Genomic DNA, 20,292 nt, shown 5'->3' with positions numbered 1-20,292 from the left:
TGGATTTATTTAGAAAAGAGTGCAAACAGGTAAAAAGCTGAGAATGAGAAAAGCGCGCCTAAACTCAAGCTAAATAGCGTCTTTGCAAACAGCAACCCACCCCCTCCCTCACATACAGTTCGCCCCACATTCCCAGGTGCTCCTAACGAGCTCTGCTGATCAACGGGCAAAAAAGACCTTGACATTTCAAAGATAGCCTAAACACATTCCTCCTGGCACAGTCCAGCACGTCTCCTGTACAAGGCTCTCAGCAGCACCCTCCCAGCCTGGACACGTATCAGCACCTTGGCAAGCGAACCGTTACGATGTAGACAAACACCGGAACGGTGAACATGACACAGGGTATAAGGTCCCCATACTTGCTTACACAGATGCTACAGTTGCTATATTATATCACAAACTCCTATTGGAATTAAAAGAACAATAACAGCAATACTTCATTATAGCAAGCAAAATCCAAATTTAAAAAATCCTGGTTTTTTTCCAGGAGGGCAAAACAGCAAAACTGGAGGAAATAGAGGAAAATAGGATTGACCTTCAACTGTCTTGGGCTGATTTTCTACTCCAAAGGGACCTTGAGCTTACATCCTGATTATGCAGAACAGCTAGCCTCCAGATCAAGAACTGCTATTAAGTGCTTCTTCTATACTAAAGGTGGACAACTAATACCAACTGCATTAAACCTTTCTGAGACCAAATTTTTGGCCCAAATCCAAAATCTGGGGTGCAGATGGCAATTTACACCAAGAAGGACAAACTGGAGTTAGTGCAAACAAAATTCTTGAGAGCCATGCTTGCTTTCCTAATAAGACAGACATTACCCGAGTTTAGTCTGGAGACAGGAATGCTTAAAATTCAGGTATGAATTTGGAGTTTGATGGCAAATTATTGGCTGAAAATACTGATTTTCCCAATAGGCTTGCCACCGTTCCCTCTAGTTGGAAATTGCTGGTACAGCAGACGCTTGCATCATATGGCTTTTAGCCACCATTTCTGATGCTATTAGAATACGATTAGGCTATGAAAACACTGAGCCAAAGACTGAATGATATGGAGCATCAGGCTAAGGTAAATAGGTTGGCCCAGAATAAGTGAATTTGGGTTGTTAAATTATATGGGAACCAGCACATTCTTTATGCACTCTTATTCAGGGCCGCAACTAGGGTCTGTGTCACCCAGGGCAAACATGGATTCTGCACTCATTTTGGCACCCCCAAGCACTCATTTTGGCACCCCTCCAGCACTCATTTTGGTGTCCCACCAGCACAGCACCTGGGGCACATGCCCCGGTTGCCCCCCCACCAGTTGTGGCCCTGCTCTTCCCAAGCTGAGAAAAGCATTCTTTAAAGCTAGGCATAACATTCTTCTGTCGGCATTGCTGCAAAACAGGTGTGCTAAAATTTCATTAATTGGGTTTATATGAACATCTCATGTCACCCTTCTCCACAAGTTTTAAATTATCAAGAGATGCTATACTTCGTCTTAGCAAAAAGGCCAAGAAATAGTTCAGCATAAGCATGAGTTTGGATAAGAGCACATACTGGCTTAAACTGGCATTATTCCATGAAGTCTCAGACCATTGACACTATTAGATAGCAGTTACTCAACTTGGAAGAAGATTTTAAAGGTGAAGGGCCAAAATATTAGGCCATCTATAACAGCCTTGCGTTCATTAGCTTTGCCAATGAAGTTGCCAAACAGAAAATAATGCATACCATGTTTTAATACATTGTCTTCAGCCTTACTGGGAAGGAGATATTGGTGTATTCACTTCACAGAGACGTGTTGTCCCTGCCATTCTAGATCAGTAGAAGTTGTGAATCATGTGGTGCTATTTGGCCAGTTTCATACCTTTGTGAAGTAATTTTATAATGTAGTGATTTAATCTTAAATATTTCACTTTTTAGTTCTCTTTCTTACTATTTCCCCTCCTAATTTAATCAGTGATGTTTATATATTTCCATTTCTAATTTATAGATCCTACTACAAAATTGTATGCTACTCTGGTTAGTGATCATAATCAAGATGTACTGCACTGATGTATAAGGCAATACATCTAGATAGTAGCTTATAAATAGGATTAACAGCCGGAATAATTTGTATTATGTAATCTCTAACGTTTGGTCTTTCTAGTCATTATTCCCCAATTGAGTGACCACTAAATGCACTGAGACTTCAACTTACCCAATTCCTTACCTCCCTGGCTTGGAATCCTGGGAGTTGTAGGAGGATAATTTGAACATGGAAAAAGAAATTTCCTGCACGTGAAAGTTCATATTATCACAAATAATAGTAGATGCTGCATCACGTAAGTTTTTTCTATGAATGTATTAATTTTATACTTACAACTTTCCAGTTGCATTATACAGGTTTGGACATCCATTGGAAAATTTTTGAGATCCATTGGACAGGAAAGTATTAAAGTCAGCCTGAAAGAATGCAAAGCAAATAGGGCAAAAAGAATATTTTTCTCACATACATTTCCTTATCTACCATTAACAGGAAAAGTGGAAAATCCAGCATATGTGTATAATGAATATAAAATAATAAGCTAAAATTCATTTAGGTGCTCAAAGAATAATAAAAAGTGGAGTTTATATTAGTCTCTAAGTGCTTGGAACTGATTTTAAAACTGCAATTCTATCAACTTTTCTTGGAAACAAACCTCATGAAATCAGTGAAGCTTATTTATGAATAAACATGCCTGGGCTATTATATTTTTACAGTATTATCATACTGTAAATGATTTGTGTATATGTTAAGCAATATCGTACATTATAACCTAATCCTATATACAGTGCATTTGGAAAGTAGTCAGACTTTCTTTTTTCAATTTTGTTATGTTGCAGCATGATACTACAATTGTTCAAATTCATTTTTTTTCTCTGTATCTCTCTTAGAGGTTTGTGAAATTATTACTAAAACAACTTATTCAGTCTTTCAAATAAAAGCCATCTGAACCATTTCTGCTATAAAGAAAATCAATTCTTCATTTCAAATAAGAGTTGCATTGTTATCCTCTGTTCACTGTAGACTTAAAAATCTGGAAGAATTTTGACAGAGAATAGAGTAAATACAGTATAAAGAACAAATGATTAGAAAGTCAAATCCAGATACATTTTGAAAAAATAAATATCTTTGAACAGGCACAGGAGTATTAAACCTTTATTCAGAGTCAATGTGGGTTTTACACTACAACCCAATCTACAACATGTGTATTCTTCAAGGTCTTGTATGATAATAAATTATAACTTCATGTATCCAGTGAAGCTATGGAATATTTAGGGAAAAGAAAGAACTTTTAAATATTGTATGTAGTTAAATTGCAGGCTGTTTAGCCACAAATATAGATGGCTTACTGCAGGAGTATGCAAATTGGTTTTGTATGACAACTGAAAGACAGGAACTCTTTAAGGGAAGAGCTGAGGGAATTTTGAGACTTTAAAAACCCCTACTAAGGCTTTTGCCTACCAAGGCTTTTGCCCCTTATCACCCCCTTCCAAAAAAATGTAGAAAATTCTGAATACTGTGGCTGCACCCACTATAGGGTATTGTGGTGGTATAAAAGAAATGCTGATGGTTGCTGGGATACACATGTGTGATTCTTGTTTATAGCATGATTACACAAGTTAATGAAGAAAAACTGTCCCATTTTTCCAAGAACAACAGTATAAGAACTATTACTTTTATTATCACAAGATATTCCTCCTATACCTAAGTTTTACTCTGTTAGCTGAAAGGTGGAATCAGTAAATTTTTTATCTTGAGCAAAGCTCTGCCTTTTTGCTTTCAAAACTAAAATTGGCAATAAGATTTTTGGGGTCAATTACAGTTTTCATATAACTTATGGCATTTGAATCAATCTTCATTAATTGCACAGATCATTTTATATCTTATAGAACAAGTTTTATTCTTATATCCATCAATGTGAACAATCTACAATCTATAAAAGCAGCAATCATTATGCTTAAATGGAATTTAGATTATCCAGAAACTGTGCCATAACTTCATATTCCTGCACTAAGCAATTTACCTGATAGAATAAAGAACATTTCCATTTTTAAAAATCCGTAGCAATTTGTTGTCAGTTGTTACTTCATGAAAGTTGGCACCCTTTTCATTGGCAAAAAATAAATCAGGTTTCCAGATTGAATCTAGCATGGATGGATCTAAATCTAAAGAGTCATCTGGATATTCACTATAAGCAAGGCGTGGATCATTCCAGTTCTGACGAAGAAAGATGTTCACTCGATAATCCTAAAGAAAAAGCAAAAAATGAAAACTGGATAGCAATTTTTATTGATTCATTTAAGAGAACAATATATATTTCATTAGCTTTGTCTGATTACTGAAACCAAATTATTTAGCATATTACTGTATGAAATCTAACCACACTGAATGAGCACATACTGATCTCCATTTTCCCCAGGAATCTGTACAGAAGCAACTTCTCAAATGCTAGAGAACATATTGTCTAAATGTTTTACAAATGAATTGTTTTGTATAAACACAGAGCAGAATATTTACAGTAATTTCATGTTCCTGTAAAGAGATTATTAAATAAACTTTACATTCACTCTTCTCTTCTGTACTCACTTTGCATTTATCAGAAAGAAGTAAAGTCTACCTTCTTAAATTAATAGAGAAGTTGATTAGGTTCAGATATTGTTCCAAGCCATTAATTTGCTTAACCATCATTTACTAAAATAACTAGATTTTTCTGGGTTCATGCAACACACAAAGCTACAATCAGGCAAGCCTAATTTTAGTTTAGTTATAAGTCCATTCTCTTTTTATATATGTGTGTGTATGTTTGGGTGTGTATGAAGTTCTTAATGAAGACTTTGGAAATAAATTTTGGACAGGTAACAAAAATATGCTTGATAGCTGGACAGTTGCTGGGTTTTCTTCAAGGGTGAAAATCATGGATATGATTTCCAGTGATATAATAAGTGACTAGGAGTGCAGAGCTCTAGGTTCAAATTACAACAGCTATCAACTATTTCACTGTTTGTTTGTTTTTTTGGAATATCATGTCAAGGGAGGAGAAGGAGGAGTGTAAAGAGAAGGAGAAGTTACACTGACTGATTTCAGAAATTTGCCACTTTAAGCCACTTAGAATCATAACCTACCTCAAAATGTGAACGCATGAGTGTGTGCAGTAGGGGAAGCTGCTTGGAAGAAAAACAGGTTAAAATGAAATGAACCAATAACTTTTTTTTCCAAATTAAGCAGAATAGGCTATTTTAAACATTGCATATATAATTGGTTGTCCATTTGCAAAACCTTTTCAACTGTGTTTCCTTATTGTATAAATTATTATAGACATTCATATTAATTCATAACTTGCTTTTAATTATTATATCTTAATATAATCAATCATAGATAAAATTTATTTAGTCACTAAGTGACGCACTGACTTGATGGCATATAATCAATCAACATATAAGATAAAATAGCATCATCCAGCTTCTTCCTATTGGGCAGCTAGTATTTTTTGGCCTTGTGCAAAAGAAATAGTCTAGTTAGAACAAGCTGGCTTTCTCTGTTTCCATAACTTTGGAATGTAAAGAATTGTTTGTAGATTATGACCCTGTGCAAAAAAAGGGATCAGGACATATGGCAGGGGTCTAGTTTTGTGTCCACAGTTTTATTCATTGTTCTTGATTGGTGGAGATAATTTATACATTTGCTTGTTAAGGTGGCATCTGAACTTAGCTGCTCTGGGGAAAAAAAGCTAGGCAGAATCAGATCAGTGGCAGTACTTGGAATGGAGACCACCAGGAAATCTCATGCTGTGGATTAGACTGGGAATTCAGGAAGAAAAAACAGAATCCCAGGAGAAAGTAATATGAAAGTCACTTCCATCCTGTTCACCAGAAAACAACATGAATATGTCTATGTAGTCATCAGGAGTTGACTTTGACTCTACACAGACTTTACCATTACTTTTTGTAAAGGGTATATAAATGTATCTTTTCCACAAATGCTTTCAACCTTTTGGTTTTTACTACAGGGGTGGGCAACATTTTGGAAGTTGAGTCTGCACTTGAGATTTGAGAAGAGCCAAAGGAATGCAGTGGACAAAACTGTGATGGAAATGCAAAGGCTGAGATTTTTGTTTTTTCATTTCTTGAGAGGTGGGGAGAGAATGTCTCTTTGCTTTTAAAGTTCCTTTATGCCTATGCCTAGTTTAGGTTTAATGCTGCTCTTGGTTAGTTCCTGCTCAAAATGGCAGAATTATAAGCACATTTTTTCAGCCATTAGGTCAGAGTGGGCTCCAGAGGTTGGCAAAATAAAACTTAGCAGAACAAAACTCAGAGGCAACATGTGCTACCGTGAAACACAGGTAAATCCAGAATCCATCTGCAGACAAGCTGACCCTCAAATTTTTAACCAACATATGATGAAAAATGAACCACCTGTGAATAAGCCACCCTCAAAATTTCTGTATGTTTTAATTTTTGCAATTGGGTTATATGTGGAAGATGCGGTTTTCATGGTATTTTGGTTAAAAATTCAAGGGTCAGCTTATCAGCAATGAGCTTATCTGCAAGTATATATGAGATATACAAGTACTTTAAAAAAGTATTTGTGAGTAAGTCAAACCCATTATATATGATAGACAGACAGACAGACATATAAACTCACACACATACAGTATATATTGGAGAAAGAGAATGAGATTGTGTATATGCATGAACATATATTTGTAAGTTCATATAGCAATAATTATGTAGATAGATGAAATACTGATGGTGAAGTACAAGAACAACATGTTTGTCTCAAGGTAGTATATGAAGCTATTGCTGTTATCCACTGTTTAAAAAAAAATTGAGGAATATGTCTTAAAGCAGGTGTTAATGTAATAGCTATATTTAGATATTCCATTTAAATATATATATTTTAAGACTTTAAAAACAAAAAGTCCTTTCTTCTCCAGCCCTCAATTTTCTTCTCTATATTAGAGAGATCATTCACCTGATAAATTCTGACAGCCTCTCTAACCATAGAGACTGCTTAGTGAGTCATGAAGGCAGAATCAAAATCCTTCTGGCAATGTTGGCACTTTCTGAAATAAAGTCTCTAATGATGTTCATTGACAGTTGAACATTTAAGAGTTTAGATATGACCTGCTGTTCTTGACAATATATGTTCAGTGACCTATTCAAGATTAGGTATGCACCTTTAAGCCATTCAGCATTACAGGCCTGCTAATTGCTCACTTTTTATATTCAGTTCTATTGTAAAATTGTGTCTGTTCTCACTTGAAAACAAAATCTCTCTGAAGATATTTTTCATTTCCATAAATTCCTAGTGAGCATAGCTAAAGCTGGCGAGATAGGTTTGGATAATATAGGGTAATTCATAATAACTATATTAATTTGGTCAAACTCACAAAACAAAAAGTTCTTGCCTTATTTCATTTTCAGGGAAAATTGGATTTCCATGCATCAAACAATAAGTTTTGCTGCTGAGTTGACTCTTAAATTAACCTTTTCTGCCCCTTTCCCATATTTTCTCTTTCCACTTTTGTCTCACAGTTATCACAGATTTGGTTGTGATAATTTTTTATTTGATTTTTATTTGATTTTGATTTTTTTTTCAAAACAGAATTTTAGCTACTTAAGCACAATTACCAACATCCCCTGGATTTCCAAGTTTATTACTGTTGTTCAGAATTGGGTAAACACATACTGATCTCCATTTTTTTTTTAAAAAAGTAACTATTAAAACTGAATTTGGAAGAACTGGCCACTATGATTAAAAACATAGTGAATTCATAACCACATGAGACATAGTTGCTTGAAAAAAAGAGGGGCAGTCAAGTTGAATGCAATTTCTGGTAACTGCATGGACATGAAGTCGTTTCCAAGACAGTTTTCTTGGAAACAAGAAACAATATAGAAGTGGTTTCTCATTGCATTCTTCTGGGAAATGTTTTTCATCCCAGTTTAGTTAGAGCCCTGAGATTTCTTGGTGTTGTCCTACCTAATCACTAACCAGGTCTGATCCTGCTTAGCTTTTGGAGATTAGCCAAAAATGGCTAAGTGGTAGATGGGATAGGAGACACTTATTTTATATCTGGAGGATTCTTCATATGAAACATCAGACTTTAGTAGTATGCTTTATTTATTTAAAACATTTATATTCTGCCTATTTGAAACTTGTACATAGAGAAAAAAAGAAACAATAATAACAAGCATTTAAATAATATTTCCTATGTAAATTGTTCAGGCTAGTAGAACTCCAAAGGAAAAGTGCAGTTTCTATTTCAGGTTGAAGCTAAACAAATTAGGACCTGAAAAATGCACAATAGATACAATGGCCATTTACTCCCTTTGTTAACTTTGCTGATGTCCACTGTCCAAGTAGTAAATGGAGATAATAATAATAATAATAATAATAATGGAATTCTGTGTTTCATGAATTTAAAACTTTTTTTTTATGCAGTTAGAATAGTCTCAGGCAGGAGAATGTTTATTTCTCCAGTGTCATTGGTAAAACTCACATTGCTGGCAGAAAAAAAAATTATAGGCCCTTGAAAATAATGGAACACAAATGTTGCTTTTCAATTAAAATAGTCTGAAGGATATGAAAGTGTACTGCATTTAATTACATAAGAAGGGAAAGTTAATATTCCTTAGTTATAAATAATCCATTTGTATCCCTTGAAGAATTGCCTATAAAAGGAAAACAGAGGAAGCAAGGAGGCTGAGTACTGTACAAGGAAGTCTTAGCACTTTTGCTTAAATGTGTGCAGTGTTAAATTGTTCTTTGCTATTATATACTGAATATAACAATATTGGGTAGATAGGGAACATATTCTCTAATGTATAGATCTTTTCCACAATATCAAAATGTTATTAGTGACATTTTTTAAATTTTCTAATAGAATAAAATGTTCAAACATTTTGATTTTATTACCAAACACCAGAATCTCAACAGATACCTTTTCTAAGACCATAATTAAATTTTTATTTAAATAAATAAATATCAATCAATCACAGTTATTACAGCCCTAAGGCCAGACACAATAAACTATACATAATAACAATCTTACATTAATACATATATGTATGTAAAAAACAAAAGCAATCAATATACTATGATCCAAAATTTGTTTAAAATAAAAATACTAAATGAATTGAAATAAAATACTGTGTTAAAAATTTCAAATCTAAGTGATGGTGTGGTGTATTGTGCAAATGGTAGCACAAAACTGGGCAACCTGGGATATTTTCAGGTCCTTATCTGAAAGAAGTAGCATTAGGTAGAAATCACTCTCCCTACCTGGAAATTTCTTCAGTAATGGATATATATAAGGCTCTGTCTAGAGTCCTTATATAGGGATCAGTATAATAGCATATGGCTTAGGGTTTCTATTGAACCGTCTCCACATGGACATAGCCGAAGGTGCATGGGAGTACCCTTAAAATGTCCAAAAAGGACTGCTGAGGGTAATGCACCAGCTTGGCTAAAGTAAAAGCTTTACGAAACTTCAAAATTATGATAGATGATAGATAAGAAGCTGGAATGAACCCTTCCAGAAGCAATTGGCAGATATTGGGGTATAGCACCTTACTTAAATTTGTTTGTAGATCTATATCCCAAATTCGTTGTTTCAGGGTGGTTCTAGCGTTGTCATATCCTAATGAGCACAGACTTTCTCTAGAGAAGCCCAACAATTTAATTTTGTCTAAGGCTTTTTTTAGCCAAGATGACTTCAAATGATCTCTAAATATTAGTGGGGCTAATTAGCTTTAACCAGAAGAACAAAAGAAAGAACCATGCTCTACCATCCAATGAGACTATACCTATTTCTTCCCTAAGGATAGCATTTTTAATACATTTTGGTGCCATCAATAAGATTCTAATAAACTTATTCTGGATAGTTTCAATAGAATTGAGCTTAGCAAAGGAGCTGATCTGAGAGCCACAGAGAAGCTGAGGGACTACCTTAGCCTGAAAGACCTTGCAAGCTGCAGGAATATAATGGCTCCTTTGGAATAATAGAATCTTATAATAGCTGATGCAGTATGCTGTGCAACACTTGCCCAGTATAGAAAATGAGCGTTCCAGGAAAGGAAGCATGGAACTGCACTCCAAGGTATTTATAGGTGTGCACCTATTCAGTTGGAGTCCCATTTATTTGCCATTTGTGAACCTTATATTGATGTTGGGCAAAAACTAAAACTTTCGTTTTCTCATAATTTATTGAAAGTTTTTGATCTGTGCAAAATAAAGCTAGTGCCCTAAGTGCTTTTCTCATTCCCACTTATGAGGTAGACATAATGACTACATCATCGGCATGCAATAACGCTGGAATTGCACAATCAGCTAAAATAGGTGGATGATGGGCTGGAACAGCAAGTGCTTGAATTATTGGATTTAGATACAAATTGAAAAGCAATGGAGCTAATATGCAACCTTGTTTTACACCTCCATAAGTTTGGACAGCTTTAGATAAATGTCCCCAGGGGGTGCATCTAATTTTCAGGGAGGTATTTGAATAAAGCAACTGAATAAGAGCTAGCAGCCTTTTATCAATCGTGGAATGTCTCAGGATATCCCACAATCTCTCTCTTGATATTAGGTCAAAAGCTGACTTAAAATCAACAAAGATTGCAAAAAGGGAACCATGAGAGGGGGAGGAATATTTTTCTGCCAGATGGTGAAGGACCAAACAATGGTCTAGCGTTGAACGTTCCTCTCTAAATCTGGCCTGCAATAATATTTTCATTTTGTACCCAATCCACTAACTTTGAATATAAAAATCTGGCATAAAGTTTATTTATTGTGTTTAATAAACTGATAGGGACCCTATAATCTGTAGGGTCAAGTCTATTTCCTTTATTTTTGTATATTGGTACAACGATGGCCTGATTCCAGTCCAATGGGAAATGTCCTGTGTTATTAATGTGTTTGAACAAGGTGGCCAGAACTGGGGCCCACCAGTCTTTATTTTCCCTTATTAATTCTGGGGGGATAAAATCACCTCCAGATGCTTTACCTGGTTTTAGTTGGGCAATGAGATCTTTAACCTCAGCTATGGATACTGGCGGCCAATCCGGGAGGTCGTTACAGGAGGGGATCACATCTGCAATTACAGCAGATTCCCTTTTAAATATGTTCTTAAAATGATCATCCCATTTATCTGCAGATATTTGTGTAGGTAAAGGTAAAGGTTTCCCTTGACGTAAAGTCCAGTCGTGTCCGACTCTAGGGGGCGGTGCTCATCTCCGTTTCAAAGCCTTGGAGCCGGCGTTGTCCATAGGACACTTCCGGGTCATGTGGCCAGCATGACTCACGGAACGCCGTTACCTTCCCGCCGAAGCGGTACCAATTAATCTACTCACATTTGCATGTTTTCGAACTGCTTGGTGTGCAGAAGCTGGGACGAGCAACGGGAGCTCACCCCGCCGCGCGGTTTCGAACCGCCGACCTTCCGATCGACAGCTCAGCGGTTTAACCCGCAGCGCCACCGCGTCCCAGATATTTGTGTAATAGGGCCATAATGTCTATCTGTAAGTGCCTGATTTATTAAACACCAGAATCAGGTGGAATTCTTAAGCTTCGCTGCTAAAATTAAATTACTCCAATTCTGTCTTATAGCCTGTCATTTTTTTTATCTTTAGGAGATCTTTATACTTTTTTTTGAGTCTTAAGTAATTTTAAGGCATTTGTAGAATTCTCATGGCAAAAGGTAGTTATTGCATTTAAGAGAGCCTTTTTAGCTTTAATGCAGTCATTATCATACCAAGATTTAGATTTTTTTATGTGCATAAACACAATTTGCTGTTGTGAGTCTTGCCAAGGAGGCTTGAAGGTTAACAATAATTGATTGCCACAGTAATATTGCCTGTTCGTATGATCAGATGAGCAAATTTGGGTATGCATTTGTAACAGGGGCTCTGAGGTCAAAATTACAGTCATAATTTTAGCCAAATCTTGAGACCATTTATTTTGTACTTGCCCCTTCATTGTAATGTCAATGGGGCAATAGGCTACTTCTAATGGTTCAAGTTTTATTTTAAAATCAAAAAGATGAATTAGTGGAAAGTGGTCACTATCAGGGCGAGTACCAATATAAAAGTAAGTTATATGATGTACAAAGTTCCAGGAAATCATAATATAATCAACTACACTGGCCCCGTTTGGGCACCAGAAAGTAAACTCCCCTTTTACGTCATCCCTGACAGTGCCATTAAGTATAATAGATCTAAACTGTCCACAAATTGAGCCAAATGAAATCCTGCAATATTACATTTTTGGTCTTTAGATTGTCTGGCTGATAAATAGCCTGCATCAATTTTAGGGGGCATTGGCCACTTAAAATGAGTTTTCAGGGAAGCATCAGACTGGCCAATACGTGCATTAAAATCACCAGCAATCTGGCTATTGACATGATAACCAGTTTACATAAGTATCAAACTGATCCCACAAATTATGTATTTCCCTATGCCCACAAACTGGGGGGGAAGTATACATTAACAAGTAGTACAGTGTACAGTTTAAATCTAAGCAGGAGTGTTAGAGCCATATTTGAACAAGACTCCAGCATACATATTGGGACATTGAGTTTAACAGAAACCATAGAACTCAGGCCACCTAATGGTCTATCCTTTTTTATACTGGGAATTGCATTCAAAGAAAAGGGGTATATCCAGGTAGTAACAGGTCCTCCCTAGCCCATGTTTCCTGAAACAAAAGAATATCAAAGGAAGAAATATATTCCAGAAATGCAACATCTGACATCTTTGCCTTCCATCCTGCAACATTCCAGGAGAGGATAGAAATGCCCCCTTCTCTAGGAAAGAGTCATTCAGAGCCTGAGGGTGCTCCATTGAATTAGCTGTACATACAGAGTCTTCCTTAATAAATAAATATTGATTGTGTTTGCATCTGCTGTGGGGAGGAGAGGGTCAGTGGGTTTTTTATATTGTGGATTTTAATTTTGTAAGGCACCTGGAATCCCTGTGTGTCTCTGAGTTGGGTGGCCATATAAATTAAATAAATAAATAATATTTGATACAGCTTTCTATATTTCTTTGCTGCCATTAGGTGGTTTTCCAGATTTTTGCAGGCTAAATATGGCAGCCTAATCTTTAAGGCTTTTTACTACCTTCTTTAAGGCTTTTTACTGCTATTCTTCTCTTAAATTCTGTGCATCATTGCTTAAGTCCATTTTATCTGACTATACTTTCTTTGTCCTTTTATTCTATGGCCAGAAAGGCCTCTACACAATTCCATCTGGTGTGCCAGCTGCACCTTTTCCTAGATCAGGAGAACTTTACAATGGTCACTTATGCCCTTGTCACCTCATGACTTGACTACTGCAACACACTATACATGGGGTGTCCTTGAAGACCATCCAGAATCATCAAGTGGTCCAGAATGTGGGACTGCAGGCAGTAGTGTTTTAAATAATAATAACAGCAATAATAATAAGCATTGGTATGCTCATGTGACATCTCTGCTTTGCAAGCTGCACTGGTTGCCAGTTTGCTTCTGGGTGTAATTCAAGGTGTTGGTTGTTACCTACAAAGCCATACATAACATAGGGCCTCATTACTTGACAGACCACCTATCTCCCATAACATCTGCTTGGCCGATTTGATCCTGCAGGGTTGGTGCACTCTGGGTTCATTCAATTAAATAATGTCTTCTATAGGGACCCCAGAAGTGTGCCCTCTCTGAAGCAGCACTTGCCTTTGGAACAAGGTTCCTTCTGAGATCAGGATGGCCCTGGTCTGCTGTTCTTTAGAAGAGCCATGAAGACCTGGATCTTCACCCAGTTCTTTGTCAAGGAAGACTGAGACCCCTCACTTCATTCCATCTGGTCTATTGCACTTGTCATCAATTATCTTTACTGTATCTTTTATCTTTTATTGATTTTATTGTAATATCTTTGTTTACTGTAAACCACCAAGAGTCACTGAGAGATGGGCAGCATTTCAGTTTAATAAATTATTATTATTATTATTATTATTGATTCCTTGAAAATTCTAGAAACCATGTAGTGACTGGGATAATGTAATGCTACAGATCTAATCAAATTTTAAAAAGAAAGCTTTCTTTGAGTTCGTTGCTACCTTAAACAAACACAAGGATTATTTCCTGCCAGTGTATTGCTCTAATTACTTCCACTCTGCATGGACAATTTTGACTATTTCAAAAGGAATACCTTTCCCATATAGGAAAGACTTTTCCCCCCAATCTACTAAATTTAAAATGTGAGTCCTCCTTGCAGCTTCTCTTCTCTTTTATCTATGTAATAGTATTCTGAATATGTCTCTCATTAAAACTTGTTGAAAAAAAATTATCTCAGTTCATTTCACTAAGGTTCACTCTAGACAAAAGAATGCAGATTGAAAATTGCTCCTCTCCTGGAGTGAATGGGAAACCTATGCTAAGTGGAAATTCTAAATTCAAATGGGGTTATAAATTAGTTTTCAGTCAATATGTTTGCAAAGGCCTTGAGCTGGTTCTTACACATAGTACTTAGTGCAGCCTCTGTGTGGTTATCATCAAATATGGTGTTTTATACATTTATATTGTCAATAATCAATACAGGAATAAATAGGTGCTACTATATATGACTTTATTTTTAAAGAGATGCATGCAGAAGGGCTATTGTACAAAGACTGAACAAATTGTGTACTAATCCTTGACTGTATTATATTGCTTTGTACTGCTATTATCATTCAGAATTTGTAAAAAAGGAACTTTAGTACTGATATGATCTGAAACTATTGGAGCCTATTTTTTTAGTCTAAACTACAATAGTTTCAGATGGTATCAATACTAAAGTTCCTTTATTTTTACAAATTCTGAATGATAATAGCAATACAACCTTTTTCAGGACAATTTATCATTGCCAGTTTTTCCTGATGCGAACAAGTAACTGGAAATTTTTTAAAAGGAAAGAAAAAGAAACATTTAACATTGCTCAGTCTAGGAAAACCTGCATGTTTTAAAGCCTGTTTGTGTCTGCTCTACAAAGTCTTGTGGCATAATTTATTAATCAAGAAAAATGATGCCAGCTCTGTGTCTGCTCCAAACATGCATTTGGAGAATTCATATTCTAAGCCTTTAAACATTCACAAAAAGGCATATGCCAACTTTGCTGTTTAACTAAAGTAAATAAAGTAACAGCACCTTATTATTGAAAAGTGTGATCTGTTTATTGTATTTAAAAATTCAGTCCAGTGCATATATACACAGTGGGGCTTAACTACCAAATTAAGTGGGTACAGGGTAGAAAATAGTACCATTTGCTGTGCCAAGCTGCACCAAGTCTGCTTCTATGCAGCGACAAAACAACACCATCCATCTTTCCATTGGTTCTCTAAGTTAAAGCTTATTCCAAACTTCCCTTCTAATCTTAACTGCTGTGCTGTTCCTCAATAAAAAAATTAGCAAACAAAATTATTAAGGGGAGGGGAGCAAAACATTTTGCATAAAGGTGCCTTATAGGTCAGCAATGACCCTGTATAAACTTTCCCCAAATAGGTTCCATACGGTGCCAGATCCAATGGATGTAGAGTTCAAATACGATTCTTCTTAAAAGATTTCTTCATTTATTTATGTGACAGAAGCAAATCAATGTGTTTAGATTTGAAAATCAATGAGTTTAGATTTGCTCTTTTTCAGCATTAAAACGAATGAATGAATAAGAACTACAAGTATACTTTTATCTATGGATTTGGCTATTGTTTCAATCACTACTGGATGGGCAAGCCTCGCTATGCCCATATAAAATTCCTGCTATGTAAGCACACACTTTACCAGTTGGCTTCTGGGGCAATTCGAAGTCCTGGTTATTACCTATAAAACCCTACAAGACATAGGGCCTAGCTATCTGTTTCCCATAGCGTTTGCCTGTCTGTGCACTCCCAACAGAGTCAACTTGCTTTAGGACCCATTGATTAAGCAATGTCATGTTGCTTAATCAATGTTGCTGTGTCTGCCTTTTGGAATAACATCCCTTTGGAGATTTTGCCCACTTCCCAGTGTTCTTTAAAAAACTAGCGCTTCTGCTAGGTCTTGGGTTAAGATGGTTGGATGGGCTACTTTAAGCTAGAGGGGTGTATGGAAGAATGGTTTTGTTCCTTCAGGCAAGTTGCTTATGGAGTTATTCTTTTTCTGGAATTGTTCATTTAATTTTTATTTATTTATTTTGTAGGCCACCCAGAGTCATCTGGATTTGGTGGCCCACAAAATAAATAAATAATGACACAAACAAATAGGGAAGGAAAAAAAAACCCAGGATATCTATGAAAGAACAGAGAGACTTAGAAAGTATATGGACATGATAGCAAACAATAAATATACACAGAGGAACCTTAATTAAAGCAGGAGATTCAGGTCAGGTGAGATGGTAATCTTGAATAAATAAAGCTTATGGAAAGGGACAGTAGGAGGCCCCAAGGAGAGGATGGGAAAAGATCAACAGAACACTGCATACAGCCAGAAATCCATTATTCTGAAGCATTCAGATTGGGGGAGGAATCTAACTTAACTGCCACACTTACTCATTTTAAACCATGGGATTATTTCAGACCTTGGAGGGAAGTGTTACGTATATATAAAAACAAGCAATAGAATCAGACATGGAATGGACAGACAGAATTGAAGATATCAAGGGTTAGATTAACAATAATAGGAAATAGTATAAAATAGAATAAATAAATAAATAAGTTCAGATTTAACAATAAATAGAAGACAGCTACAGAAGAAGAGAAGGTATAGTTTTATATTAGTGTTGTACAAAAAGCGATATGCTTCTAGGAATGATTGATGATCAGGTAAAGAAAAGAATAGAAAACAAACTAGGTGCACAATTGCAGTTCAGATATGTTGAATTTTAAATGTTTTCAGTAAAGAGCATCTTACCATCGTTGTTTCTGCAATGGATCCAAAACTATTAATGAAGATGTTGCATGTAACATTTACTGGAGGCCCTACAAAACAGTAAGGCATAAAGAAATTAATGTCTACATGAAATGAAAGTTTGTGCTATTTTCAAAATATATTAACAGGTTAAATTTCAATGGAAAATAAAAGTATTTTGAGGAACAGGGGTACTATTTGAATATAGAATATTATACTGGCTTGGTGGTATGTCTATTTGGTTGATGCTGATAATTCTTGACTTCCATTAGCAATTGTCCAAACTGCTAGAAAATATTGTTTATAAACAATAAAGAATTCATGAGAGCTGAATCAAATATTTGGATGCTTTCAGAAAATATAATTTTATGCAACTTACAATGTTCAGTAGTTGATTGTCACTTTCAGAGATACAATGGACAATGCAATCTTACAGCACAATGACTAAAAGTGACATTATTTCAACAAAGCTATTCCTTTAGTTAATCTAATCATATTGTATAATTCTGACAAGTTATGAGGGGATTTTCATGTTGGTATCATGATCCACACAAGCTTTATTCTGTAACAGCAAATATTTAGAGAGGCAAAAACTCTTCTGTTGAAAAGCTGATTATATCATAGTTTGTTCAGTGCACAAATAAAAATTAAAATATTCCCAACAAATGATTTGAACATACCAGTGAAAGGGAATTCACCACTTTTCTGGGTAATTGTTTTAGTGATAAATTGTTATTTAATATTCAATTGAAACATGCCTCCTTGTAGTTAAATCCATTATTCTGTTCTGATGTCTAAATCTTCCCAAATGCTTCATTGTGTCTTAGAGAAATGAAGATAATCATCTAATCATTTGTTGCCTTTCTTAGTATTTATTTCATGTTTTATGTGTGCATGAGCATATCCCATTGCTGAAATATTTGCCCAATTGATATGGCCAGTCACAAAACACTAATTCACTAGAAAGAAACCTTGCTTTCTGCCATTTTCTCCATCCTTACAGGATACCTGCTATCAGCCTACAGCCTTTTTCCTCTTTTGTGGTGATAAATGGTACATACTAATAAAAAATGCTGTAGCCATTCTTTTTTTAAAAAATAAAATCTAATAGCCTTGGGGCCTATTGTAAATTTTAAAAAAAATCTGAAGGCTGATGTTTTATTTTGCAACATGGTGACTTCCTTTTTAATTTTGATTAAACTTAAACAAAATTAAAAACTAGAGTTAATTTAATTAGCTGCATATATATAATTCCCGCAACAATTTTTTTCTATTACAGATTTTTAACACTATGGATATATACTGTAACTGTAACACTTTGCTTATTTGTTTTCTGCTTTCTGCTTAACTGGCACCAAAGTACTTGTGAAATACCACTAACTACAACTGGGAAAAAAAGAAATTGCCATAATTTTCATGTTTTTATTTATTTCAAAAAATCAATATAATTTGAACATTTACAGGAATAGAGGGGATATTTTTGTGAGCCAGTTTGGTGTAGTGATTAAGGCATCAGGCTAGAATCTGGGAGACTGGAAGTTCTGCTTTAGGCATGAAGCTAGCTGGATAACCTTGCACCAGTTATTCCCAATTAGCCCTAGGAAGGAGCCAATGACAAACCACTCCCAAAATCCTGCCAAGAAAACTGCAAGGACCTGTCCTGGCAGTCGGCAGGAGTCAAAACTGACTCGAAGGCAACAGAGAGAAAGAGAGAGAGAGAGAGATGGGAGGATATTTATTCCTCCCCCCCCCATTTTCTGTCAAAATGTGCTATAGATATTAATGAATGAATGATTTGGAAGTAGAATTAAATACAGTTAACTGGCATGTTTGTCCATTTTCTGGAGATGCAAAATTAGGAAAATCTAGTTAAATAGGTATAAGGGGATTGTACATCTACAGTTTCTATTTCACAATTCTATACTTCCTCCCCTGCTGTGTGTGTGTCTGTGTACATGTAAAAAAGGAAAGAAAATAATTTTCTCTAGGCAAGAAAGAAAACATGATTTTTAATTTGCAGAATAATCAAAAACAGTTTGAAATGTTTTCAAAGTATTTTTGATTTTGCTTTACTGAAAGTACAGCACCATGATATTGATACATGAATCCACAGTATATACTGGAGCATGATATATTCTGTACATTACTTCGTTTGTGGTGTTTGCCTGTAAGTAGTAGTATATGCTGTCGTTGTTGTTGCTGTTGTTGTTGTAAATGTATTAGCCACTCAATTCCAAAGAACTCTGATCCAAATTACATATACACATCCACTACTGCTAAAAATAAGAAAAGTCCCAAACCTTCAGAATACATGGTTAGCAGTGATGGTCCAAAACAAAAAGAACTAGGAAGGAGAAGAGAAAAGGGAATGAAACATGTCATTATTTTATTTAATTTGCAACTGGAAACCCAGAAAAAAATCCTCTTTCTGTTTGGAAGTGATGGTTATTACTCACAAAGTAAACCTTCCTTTTTATCCATTCACTCTGGTGTTTTCTTACATGAAAAGTCAGGGGATTTTTGAATTTTTCCACCCCTATATTTCAGAATCTGTGAAGAATTTACAAAGCTTCTAAGGCCCTTGATAAACTTGAGAGGGATTTAGAGTGATGAAATCCAAATATTACTTCAGTACGTGGGATACATGCAACAGACATCTTTTACATATAACATATATTTGTTTCTAAATTTGAAAAGCAGGAAGACTTCCTAGATTTATCTTTTGAAAGTTTGTTTTGCTGTACAGCCCCCAAAGATATTTGGCAATACTAGCTCTTATGGTAATTGCAAACCAGCACAAACCTTCAACAAGAAGCTTGCCCTTTGTAGTTGGCTAATTTGAATAGAATTTTATAGATCAAACTCCGTAACCAATTGGAATATTGGCCAATTGTGCCACAAGAATAGGGACACAGAATTTTCAAATTAGAATAATTTTTTAAAAAAAAATCACCCCCCAAAAATCGAACAATGTCCTGACTTTTTTGATGTTGCAAAATCCACTAATGGGTAAATGTCTGTCCCATTCCACATTGTAATATAGTAGATTGGGGTGATTGTACGGTGTATATTCTAAGCTCCAGAATCCAATCACTAAATGAATCACTAAGACTTAAGCTTTCTGTTAATATCCTCCTCTCTGAGATGTTTTTAAAAGCACAAAGAAATGTAGGGGAAATTATTTGCTCGAAATAATCTTCTGTTCAGGTTTACATTAGATTGGTTTGGAAGTTTATGTGCTGATGAGATAACAATGATAAATAAATAACAGCTTATGTCATGGCAGAGGCAGTGTAGGGAAATAAAAGTAGTTAAGAAGATAATACAGATCTGAAATTATAAAGCAATATTAGAAGTATCTTTCATCTTAAGTAATTGTGGAAGTTCATGTGCATC

The 20,292-nt window shown here is 35.4% G+C and overlaps 1 protein-coding gene across 1 annotated transcript in view; it reads right to left on the bottom strand.

The window, feature by feature from the left end:
• The window catches only part of GLRA3 (glycine receptor alpha 3), a gene marked incomplete at its 5' end in the record, with an annotated part of 64,266 nt that overhangs the window by 23,706 nt on the left and 20,268 nt on the right, over positions 1-20,292 (bottom strand). The window contains 3 exons of the mRNA XM_063310513.1: positions 2,347-2,429; positions 4,034-4,257; positions 16,900-16,967. Coding sequence (XP_063166583.1) covers positions 2,347-2,429; positions 4,034-4,257; positions 16,900-16,967 — 375 coding nt within the window. The remainder of the gene's footprint in view (positions 1-2,346; positions 2,430-4,033; positions 4,258-16,899; positions 16,968-20,292) is intronic.

The sequence above is a fragment of the Candoia aspera genome, chromosome 8 (assembly GCF_035149785.1).
Source record: "Candoia aspera isolate rCanAsp1 chromosome 8, rCanAsp1.hap2, whole genome shotgun sequence".
NCBI lineage: Eukaryota > Metazoa > Chordata > Lepidosauria > Squamata > Boidae > Candoia > Candoia aspera.
This window is presented reverse-complemented; position numbering and strand designations above follow the sequence as displayed.